General features: G+C 35.9%; 1 protein-coding gene across 1 annotated transcript; it reads left to right on the plus strand.

The window, feature by feature from the left end:
* Window positions 1-9,553: 9,553 nt before the first annotated feature.
* Window positions 9,554-10,330, plus strand: LOC129890594 (uncharacterized). The gene is made up of 2 exons (XM_055966117.1): window positions 9,554-9,935; window positions 10,026-10,330. Exons 1-2 carry the CDS (start codon window positions 9,554-9,556, stop codon window positions 10,328-10,330), a joined length of 687 nt encoding a protein of 228 aa, XP_055822092.1.
* The last annotated feature ends 1,468 nt before the right edge of the window (window positions 10,331-11,798 follow it).

Below are 11,798 nucleotides of genomic sequence, written 5' to 3' on the forward strand. Positions count from 1 at the left end.
AAAGAAGTATGAGTGTGAGGGAGTATGCCTCCAAATTCACTAAGTTGTCTAAGTATGCTCCTTTCATGGTCTCCAACCCAAGGGAAAGGATGAGCAAATTTATTTTCGGTGTCTCAAGCTTGGTGTCTCTGAGAAATGCAAAATGGCCATGTTGGTAAAATAAATGGATATCTCCCTTCTAATGAAATATGCGGAACAAATTGAAGAACAAAAGTTGAGGGAGAGGTCAAGGGGGTTTAAGAAGAATAGAGTGGATGGTGGAGGGTTCAACCCTCAAAGGTCCGGTTATGGCAAAAATGGCAAAGGCTAAGGTGGATAACGGTTTGCGGGACAAGGCTCAACTGATACTTCTCCTTCAAGGTTCAACAAGGACAAGAGTGCTAACCCAATATTCCCAAGAGAGAATGTTTGTGCTCAAGTTTTCCCCACTTTCAATAAGTGTGGAAGGACTCACAAAGGGGAGTGCTTAGCCAGTTCTAATGCATGCTTCAAGTGTGGCAAATTAGATTATCATGCTCGGGATTGTAGAGGTGGTGGTGGTGATAGGTCTCAAGGACAAATTGCTCATGGTCATGGCCAACACATCAACCGCTTATATGCTTTGCATGGGAGGCAAGAGGTAGAAGAAGCACCAAATGTTGTTACCGATATATTAAAGGTCTTTGTTTTTTATGTGTATGCATTGTTAGATTTGGATGCCAACTTATAGTTTGTTACTCCATTCCTAGAAAATAAGTCTGATGTGTTACCTGAAATGTTAGTAGAGCCATATTTAGTGTCTACCCCCGTTAATGAGTCAGTTATTGCTAGAAAAGTCTAGATGGGTTGAGTCGTATCTATCTCGCATAAAGTTATTCCTTTTGATCTCATTGAGCTTGACATGGTAGATTTCGATGTTATACTTGGAATAGAGTGGGTACATGCATCATATGCTTCCATAGATTGTAGGACTCGTCGAGTCAAGTTTCAATTCTCAAATAAGTTTATTCTTGAATGGAAAGGTCATGATTCGGTAGTGAAGGGTAAGTTCATTTCTTGCCTTAAGGCCCAAAAGTTGATTGCTAAGGGTTGCATTTACCACATTGTGAGGGTTAGAGATGTCAACTCCAAAATTCTCCTCTTGATTTGGTTCCCACAGTCAATGAGTTTCTCGATGTTTTCCTGATGACCTTCCCGATATCCCTCCTTAAAGGGATGTTGATTTTGGTATATATCTTCTACCTGATACCCAACCTATCTCTATTCCTCCTTATTGAATGACCCCGACAGAATTAAAGAAACAATTGAAAGACTTGTTAGAAAATAGTTTTGTAAGGCTAAGTATTTCACCATGGGGTGCTCCCATGTTATTTGTGAGAAAGAAGGATGGGTCGCTTCGGAAGTGCATAGATTACCGTCAATTAAATAAGGTGACTATTAAGAACAAGTACCCAAATCCTAGGATAGATGATTTGTTTGATCAATTGCAAGGGGCAAGACATTTCTCCAAGATCAACCTTCGGTCCGGCTATCACCAACTAAGGGTAAAGGAGTGTGACATTCCCAAGATGGCATTCCGAACGAGATATGGTCACATTGAGTTTGTAGGGATGTTGTTTGGATTGATGAATGCATCGGCAGTGTTCATGAACTTACTAAATAGGGTGTTTGAACCATACCTTGATACTTTTATTGTGGTCTTCATTGATGACTTCTTGATTTACTTCCAGGGTGAGGAAGAACATAAGAGCCATTTGAGGGTTGTGCTCCAAACCTTGAAGGATAGGCAATTGTTTACAAAATTTAGTAAGTGCGAATTTTGGTTGAAGGAAATGGCATTTCTTGGTCACATAGTGTCTAGTGATGGGGTCAAGGTCTATCCTAAGAAAATAGAGGTGGTTAAGAATTATCCTAGACCATTGTATCCTTTGGACATTAGGAGTTTTTTGGGTATAACGGGTTATTATAGGAGGTTCGTTGAAGTTTCTCTTCGATCTTATCTCCTATGACGAAATTGACTCAAAAAAAGGTGAAATTCATATGGGCGAATAACTATGAGGGGAGTTTCCAAACTTTGAAGGATCGACTTACCTCCGCTCTTATTTTGACTCAACCGAAAGGATTAGAAGGGTTTATGGTTTATTGCAATGCTTCAAAGATTGGTTTGGGTTGTGACTTAACGCAAAATTGTAGGTTCATAGCCTATGGTTCTAGGCAATTGAAAGTGAATGAAAGTAACTACCCTATCCATGATCTTGAGTTAGCGGTCGTTTTTGTTTGCCTTAAGAATTTGGCGGCATTACCTCTATGGGGTACATGTAGATATGTTCACCGACCATAAAAGTCTCTAGTATGTGTTAATCCAAAAAGACCTCAACCTAAGACAAAGAAGGTAGTTAGAACTCCTCAAGGATTATGATATGAATGTTCATTATCACTCGGGCAAAGACAATGTAGTTACCGATGCACTTAGTAGAGTGCCAATGAGGAGTATCGCCCATGTTGATGGAGGTAAGAGAGATTTAGTAAAAGAGGTTCACCAGTTGGCTAGACTAGGGGTGAAGTTGAGTGGTTCCGATGTTGGTGGTATGGTTGTTCATAACAGATCCAAATCATTCTTGGTGGTAGATGTTAAGTCCAAACAAGACCTTGACCCGGCATTAGTGGAGTTAAAGAGGTTGGTAGAAGAAAACAAAGTAGATGTCTTTTCACAAGGGGGAGATGGAGTACTACACTACTAAGGCCGGTTATGTGTTCTGTATGTGGATGGCCTAAGGAGCATAATTTTGAAGGAGGCTCATAATTCTTCATACTCTATTCATCACGGTTCGATAAAAATTTATCGAGATTTAATGGAGCTCTATTGGTGGAGTGGCATGAAAAAGGACATAGCAAGGTTCGTGTCCAAATGTCTAAATTGCTAACAAGTGAAGGTCGAACATCAAAGGCCGAGTGGCATAGCACAAGATATTGAAATACCTACTTGGAAGTGGGAAGATGTGAATATGGATTTTGTAGTGGGTTTGCCTCATACTCGGAAATGTCATGACTCGATATGGGTAATTATTGATAGAATGACCAAGTCGGCTCACTTCCTACTGGTCAAGACTTTATATAGTGCCGAAGATTATGCCAAGTTGAATATTTGGGAGATTGTGAGGTTTTATGGCGTGTTGTTATCAATTATATTGGATCCTGGTACCCAATTTACTTCTCACTTTTGGAGATCATTTCAAAGGGGTCTCGGTACTAAAGTAAAATTAAGCACCGCATTCTATCCCCAAATTGATGGACAAGCTGAAAGGACAATTCAAACACTAGAGGATATGTTAAGGGCTTGTGTGTTGGAGTTCAAATAAATTTAGGATGATCATCTACCGCTCATCGAGTTTTCCTATAATAATAGCTACCATTCAAGTATTGAGATGGCACCGTTTGAGGCTTTGTATGGGAAATGATGTAGGTCTCCAGTTGGTTGGTTTGAAGTATGTGAGATGACCTTGTTGGGCCCTGATTTAGTTCTTAAGGCTATGGAGAAGGTAAGTATTATTAGAGAAACGTTGAAGATGGATCAAAGTCGTCAAAAGTCCTATTCCCACAGTAGAAGAAGGGATCTCGAGTTTAATGTGGATGATTGGGTATATTTGAAGGTTTTTCCCATGAAAGGTGTAATTCGGTTTGGCAAGAAAGTGAAATTCAGCCCTAGGTATGTAGGGCCTTATAAAATTTTAAAACTTGTGGGCAAGGTGGCTTACGAGTTAGAATTGCCGTTGGAGATGACTATGGTTCATCCGGTATTTCATGTGTTAATATTAAGGAAATGTGTGGGTGATCCAAATACCATTGTGCCTCTAGAAGTAGTGACTATTGATGAAAACTTGACTTATGAAGAAGTTTCGATTGAAATATTGGACCGTCAAGTTAACAGATTGAGGAATAAAGAAGTTGTATCCGTTAAAGTCTTTTGGAGGAATCAACAAGTTGAAAGTGCTACATGGGAAGTGGAAGCGGATATGATGAAATGTTACCCTTATATCTTTCACTCTACTCTAGACTAAGGTACTAAGTTACTCATGCACAAATGCTTAAAACTCCAATGATTCAGTTTTCCTAAGTCTTCATATGCATACATGTTCATGAAGTTGAATTTTAAAGTTATGTTTTATTCTAAGTTTAAAGATGTTATGTTTTATGCATTTCAAGTGTCATTGTATTCATGTTGGATTGCTAGTCCTCGTGCCATGTCCTTTTCTATTCTAATGATTCTTATTCAAGGAAGAATGTTCCCAAGGGGGAGATATTTTAAAACCCTAAAAATATGGAAGGCACTAAACTGAGGAACAAAGGAGGAAATCTCAGAAAGTTGCAGAAATTGGAACCAGAAGTTGACCACGGAAGCCATCACGAGTTGTGGTAAGCACCACAAACCGTGGTGAGCAACCATGATAGAAATTCAGAGAGTTAGATTTTCAGGAAAGCATTCATGATGGAGGACCACGGATCATGGTGAGAACCACTGACCGTGAATCCCTCCATGGTAACCCCTCCCCAAGACCCTTAGGAAACTTCCCAAGGCAAAGGCCATGGCTAACCACTATGGATCGTGGAGCCCTCCACAGATAGTGGTGCATTTTTGTGGTGGTCACTCTACAGGCCTCCTGCAGGACCTGCACCAAAGCCACATTCCATGGGTCGTGATACTCTTCATGGACCATGAAGGGCCTCGGTTGAGAAAGTTCAGAGACCTACCCTGCAAGCTTTCCAAAATATTTCCCAAATTCCTTTACCAAAGGAGCCACCACGAGCCGTGGTGGGTATCACGGACCGTGAAGATTCCTCATGAAGCCATTTTTGGTCAGATTTTAAAAAGGGACATTTTGGTCTTTTTCTGCATTTTAATTCAAAATAAAGTCATTCTGAGAGAAGAATTCACCCATAAAAGACCCTAAGCACTCCAAATCCCTCATTTCTTTCACACTAACTTCTCAAACAAAAATCCTCTCCTCTCAAATTTCTCCAAGGGTTTCAAGCCAAGTTAGGGTTTCATATAAGTGCATCTTCAGGTCTTCATTCCTTCTCAAGCTTTCATCAGGGATTTTATTTCTCCAAGGTATGTAGGTTTCATCCATGGGTTCTTTCACCCATGGAGCTCCAACGTTCTCTCAACTTAGTATTTGAATTCTAAATGATGAAATCTTATGGGTTTTTTACATAATGATTCCAAGTGCATAGATTATTGTCTATGTAATATATATTTACCTATATTGATATATATTGACTCTCAATTTCATGGAATAAATAATTTATCAAGGTTCTTATATGAAGGCATAAAGGTAGTTTTCAAGTATAAATGGTGGGTTGTTTTAAGAAGATTACATTGATGCATTTCCATCAATATCATTCATGCTAGCATTGTTTTAAATGTATTTGAAAGATATATGAGACGAACCCACCTAGTTTTCTTATATTGAAATGAAGTTAAATTGAAAGCTTTGACTCCAAATGAAAGTTTATGAAAGCAAATGTTTATGATCAAGAGAGTCTTATGAAATGATTGAATGATGATGAAGGGGCTTCTTAGCCACAGAAATGACTCAATATGAAAGGACAATTCTAACATATTTGAATCAAATAAAATGTTTTAATGAGTTATTCCACCGAATAATGATTTGATATCTAAAGTTATATAAATGCTTATGTTATTATGGTATCTAAATATTATTTTGTGGAATTGACCTAGCACCAAATGTAGCATTTAGATGGGGACTCAACCTAAGGGGGTACCTAAGTAAAGTCTCATGTTGCATTAACTATCGCCAACATAGGAGCCCTTATAGGCTATTTAGGCTAGTGGATCCATAAATAGCCCTTAAAGTTAAAGTTAAAGAAATTATTAAAGCTGATGGAGTTCTACCCGGCAATTAGTCCCCCCGTGCCAACGTAGGGGGTTATGTTTTATTCCATGTAATAGCTCGCATTGTCTTAAATATCATTTACGATCATCTTCCCATAAATTAATGTTTTAAGGGTTTCATATGATGATTTCCCATGCATGCATTCACTTATGTATATTATTTATAAATGTCTCAATATTCTTCATTTTATAGCATGCTCACATATTTAGTACATTCAAAGTACTAACGTATACTTTTACCTAAATGATATCACTATATAGAGACTGGCGTTGCCCCACACTCTCCTCCCCATGGCTAAGTTCGATCGTTGAAGGCTACCACTATCTGGTGAGTTTCCATCTTTCGGAAACAACACTCCTATCTTTTCTAGCTTATATTGTGTACAGACTATGGGGTTGCTTTTTGGTACTTTTGATTTCTATTTTTTGGGTGAGATAGGGACGTGTCTTAGCCCTCGCCAAGTATTTAATGTAGAAGGTATTGCTGGATATAATGTATGGTGTTTAAGTCGACTTTAACTCCTATTCTATGTTGAATCCCTTAGTCTCATTACTCCTCGTATTTCTGCTTGTTTGAATGACAATACCAATGAAAAGTTTAATGAATGCTAAGAGGCTTGAGTGAGGTACCTCTGGGTGTCTTATTCACCGTGTCACGTCTAGGCCCTAGGCTTGAGTCGTGACAAAATCAATATGTTTTATTTTCTCGTAAATGACGTTGTTTGCACTCTTATAATCATAAATAAATCTAAATAGAGTGTTTTCTGTTCTTTTTTGTGTAAAGGGAAAAAGGTCTAATAAACTCTTCAATTTTTCTATTTAGATTTGATATACCTCACATTACGCAAATGGCCCAAATATATCCTTTTTGTCTAACGGAAGTAAAAGATTAATTTTAATTTTTAAATTTTAAAAATTATAGTACAGGTATATTTGATCTTTTTGGCAAAGTTTAAGGGTATATTTGGTCATTCTCACATATGATTTTGTTTTGACTACTTTAATTCAACGACTAATTTGAGTTTTAAATATTTCCCCTATAAATCTATTTGTTTGTCATTATTTGAGCTTCTTATTCTTAATTTTTTTCTTTCATTCTTTAGTATGAACTATGAGAAATAAAAAAGAAAGATGTAGTAAGAAAAAGTTTTAAACTTTTTTTTAGTGGTTGTATTGTAATTTAATTTTTGTATCTCCAAAAAAAATGGAACATCTATGATATATTTAACTAGAAGATGAGTGAATATAAATCAGCAAAATAATAACTAAAATTAACTGTTGAATCTAAGTAGAAAAAAGAAATTCACGTGTGAAAACGATCAAATATGGCCCTGAACATTGCTAGAAGGATCAAATATACTCATACATGGATTCTTAATATTCAATTAAAAACATTAAAATGAATTCTCACTCTTGTTAGATGAAAAATATATATTTGAGTCATTTGTGTAAAGGGTTATCTGGATCATTTGTGTAAAGATTATAGTATATGTGAGCCTCATTTATAACAAGGAATATATTAGCTCTAAATTGCAAAATTAAAGGTTATATCATACTCTTTCCCCTAAAAGATATATATAATTTAATTTCAAAAATTAATTATATAGAGAGAATTGTGGCTCGAAAACCCTTTATGGCGGCCAGTGCTTTGGGCTTGGGACTTGCATGTTGGAGGTCTCAAGTTCGAAACCTCTTACTAGCAAAAGCAAAGAGTTTGCCTTTTGGGTCGAGCTCGTCGTAGCGAATTTCCTTATGGTGAGTTACCTCTCCTATATGGTTTTCAAGCTATTGCATAGAAGCAGAGGTTTTACCCTTTTCTTGTCATAAAAAAAGGATTGTGGCTCTAAGAAGCAGCTAAAACTAGACTATCAAAATCATCCGAATTAAGGGGGCGTCCTCTTAAGAGAACATTACAAAAGGTGGATATACTGTGGAAATTAATATTAAAAATTATATGCCGGACAAAATAAAAACAACTTGCTTGTCGAATAGATCCTCACATATAAGAATGCTGTATTTGGGCGGTGGTTATTCAGTACTACTCTATGCTTGCTAACTCTGTCTCTGTGTTTTGCATGTAATTTTCTATCAATATAAAATTGACAATAGTTATCAAATGCTATTCTAAAATATACAACAACCTTTTCCTATTTCTGAATTATAAATACTTGTTTCCGTCGTTCATTTTTTGATATTTCATTTAGTGTGAAATGTGTATAGAATCTAATCTCAAGCACGATTCAATGCGCTTTGCACACCGTTTAATTCTGCAAAGAAACAGAAAATCTCTTTTCAATAATCTTGCATGACACTTGTACACCCACGTAATCAACTACTTTTGTTTTCGCAACAAAGTTTATATATTGGGTATATAATATTAAAAATTTACTATAATAATGTATCAGTTTTTTTTATGAAAGTGTATAATAATGTATTAGAGGTGTGTAATTATATTTTTACACTATTATAGAAAATTATGTCAAAGTTGGATTTTGATTCCTATGAATTTCAATCACAAAATTTTATTAAAATGAGTCATTTTTTTAATTAAAGAGCTTCATTTGTCAAAAAATTCAATAAATTATAAATGTATTTGCGAGCTTTCAAACTATTAAAAACTAGCAGTGGATTTTTAGTTTTTCACTTTAATTTTTACCTTATAATATTTTAATTTATGGTGATTATTAGAATTCAAACTGAATTTGACAACTAACTTCATGGTCAAAGATGACACCTTAATTTCAATTTGAAAACTATCCAACTTGCATTCACATATGCTAGATTGTTCTTCTCAATTTGAAGTCATCATCCTTGTCAAATTGAATACAACTTCATCATCCTTGTCAAGTTGAACACAACTTCTAGTTTTGGCAATATTAGGCAAGCCATGATTCGAGGATCTTCCAAATGGTGGCTTAACCTTCTTATAAATAGGCATGAATATGTAAGTTTTAGATATATGAAAATTGTAAGAAAGTGTGCAAGAGATAGTGCATTAGAAAAGAAAAAATAGAGAGCAAAGCTCTTATGAAAAAGTGAAGTGCCGAAGCACTTATTGTGAGAAAGTTGTGAGAGTTTTATTTTATGTGTGTAATATTTTGCTCCTTGTATAATAAAAATATTATTTTGATCCACTACGCTTTCAACAAGTGGTATCAGAGCTTTGATCTTATACACGCTACAATGTCAAATATGTTTCAGTTTCAAGTCCCAAAATTAACAAAATCAAATTATGGGAACTAGAGTATCCAGATGAAAGTCCTACTTGGTGAAATTAATTATTAGGATCTGGTTGAAATCAGTTACGATCTACCAGTAGATACAGTAGCTGAGGCGGCTTTAGCAAATGGAGAAAAAAAAGTGCTAAGAAAAAATTGAGAAAAGAGATAGTAAAGTGTTGAACGCAATTCATCAAAGTATTGATGAATTAACCTTTGAAAAAATCTCTGGAGCAAACACATCAAAAGAGCGTGGAAAATTTTGCAGAAATCTCTTCAAGGAGAATAAAGGGCAAAAAGGATATGTTTGCAAACCTTTAAAGCTGAATTAGAGACTTTGAAAATGAAAACATCAGAACTAGTGGATGAATAGGTCACCCGATTTAAATTGGTAGCAAATGAGTTGTAAAGGAATGGAGAAGTTCTTGATGATGTTAAAATCATGGAAAAGATTTTGCGTTTATTGGCACGCAAATTCAATTATGTGGTTGTTGCCATCGAAGAATCGAAGGATCTATCACAGATATCCTTTGATGAGCTTGTGGGTTCTCTTCAAGCCCATGAGCAAAAGATGAAGCAAAGTGATGATTCTAAAAGTGTGGATCAAGCTTTGCAAAGCAAGTTATCTGTAACTGAAGGCGGAACTAGCAACAACTCAGGACAAAGTTCACACAACCATGAAGGATACCGTGGAGGATATAGAGGTAGCAATAGAGGTGGACGTGGACAACATGGACGACGAAATCAATCATATGGCAGAGGAAAATCAAGTGAAGACTATCATGCCACAAGTTGTGGACAAGGAGCTCGAGATAGAAGCCGAGGTAGAGGAATATATTAATAGGGATATAAATCTCAGGTACAATGCTATAATTGTGATAAATGTGATCACTATAGCTATGAGTGTAAATCAGCTCCTAAACAAGAAGAAAGAAGCCATGTAGTAGCTATTGAAGATCACAATAGAGAATCTTGCATATTTCTCACCTACAAGGCAAATAAAAAATTCAAGAAGAATATTTGGTATTTGGATAGTTGCGCCAGCAATCATATGTCTGGCCAAAAGGAGTTATTTTCTGCACTGAATGAATTTGTTAATGGTAAAGTAAACTTTGGCGATGAATCACAAAATTCTGCCAAAGAAAAAGGCAAAATCAGAATTACTCAAAAAAATGGGGAAAAGAAATTATGTACCAGCTTTGAAAAGCAACATCATTAGCCTTAGCCAGCTTTCTGGAATAGGATACGAAGTACAGATAAAAGATTGCTCAATGACCTTGAGAAACAAAAACAAATAATTCGCATCCAAGGTTAATATGCTGCAAAATCGTCTATTCACTATTGATATCGAGTCTGGCGATGTGAAGAGCATGAAAACATCTATAAAAGAGGACTCATGGCTTTGGCACTTGAGATATGGACATCTTGAATTTTCTAATCTAAAGTTGTTAGCAAAAGAAAAGATGATGAATGGTCTGTTAGAAATAAACTCACCTGATCAACTATGTGAAGCCTGCATCAAAGGAAAACAACCCCAACAAAGTTTTGAAGTTGGAAAGTCTAGAAGAGCTAGAAGACCACTCGAGATTGTGCACTCGGATTTAGCTGGCCCATTTGACATACCATCACTTAGTGGAAAAAGGTATTACCTAACTTTTATTGATGATTATAGTAGAAAAAGGTGGGTATATATTTTGAAAGAAAAATTAGAAACTCTTAAAAGATTCAAAGAGTTTAAAGCGATAGTGGAAAAACAAAGTGGGCATTATCTGAAGATACTCAGATCTGATAGAGGAGGTGAATACAATGCAAGTCTATTTGAAGATTTTGTTAAAAGGCATGGGATTATTCATCAATTGACAGTTAGATATACACCTCAATAAAATGGAGCCGTGGAAAAAAAATTATACTATCTCAACATGGCAAGGAGTATGGTGAAAGGTAAAAATTTACCAAGAAATATTTTGGCCGAAGATGTTCAATGTGTAGTTTATTTGTTGAATCGTTGTCCAAAAAAGAGTGTACAATACATGACACCAAATGAAGCGTGGATTGGTCAAAAGCCTAGAGTTGGACATCTCATGATATTTGGTTGTATTACATATGCTCATGTTCTTGAATAATTAAGAAAGAAGCTCGATGATAGAGGAGAAAAGTACATCTTCGTTAGATATGATAAAAGAAGCAAAGCTTATAGGTTGTACAATCCTCTCACAAAAAAGGTGATTATCTCAAGAGATATTGAATTTGATGAAGGTGATTACTGAAAATGGAGTGAGGAAAAAAAGAAAGTTGAAGAATTATTCTTCCGTGATGAAGAGGGTGATAATTTTTTTGATCAAAATGAACAAGGTGATGAACAAAATCCACCACAAAGACCTATTGCAACAACTCTTTCAACATTTGTATCACCAAGTATCACAAACTCAAGTGAAGATCCAACAAAAATGCGTAGTCTCTGTGAGGTCTATGATGATACTGAACTCATAAAGACAACTCTCGACTCTGAAGAGGAAATTGAAGATGTTAAATGGAAGAAGGCGATGGATAAAGAAATTGCTACCATTAGAAGAAATGACAAATGGAATCTAACAAATATTCCAGGAGGACATAGTCCTATTGGAATCAAATGGGTATACAAGACGAAAACCAATAAAGAAGGAAAAGTGGACAAGTACAAAGCAAGA

The sequence above is a fragment of the Solanum dulcamara genome, chromosome 5 (assembly GCF_947179165.1).
Source record: "Solanum dulcamara chromosome 5, daSolDulc1.2, whole genome shotgun sequence".
Taxonomy (NCBI): Eukaryota; Viridiplantae; Streptophyta; class Magnoliopsida; order Solanales; family Solanaceae; genus Solanum; species Solanum dulcamara.

Coding starts and splice junctions, on each gene's coding strand:
- LOC129890594 (XM_055966117.1), top strand. CDS start 9,554: ATGGAAAAGATTTTGCGTTTATTGGCACGCAAATTCAATTATGTGGTT. Junction 9,936..10,025: donor AGCTCGAGATAGAAGCCGAG/GTAGAGGAATAT, acceptor AGTGTAAATCAG/CTCCTAAACAAGAAGAAAGA.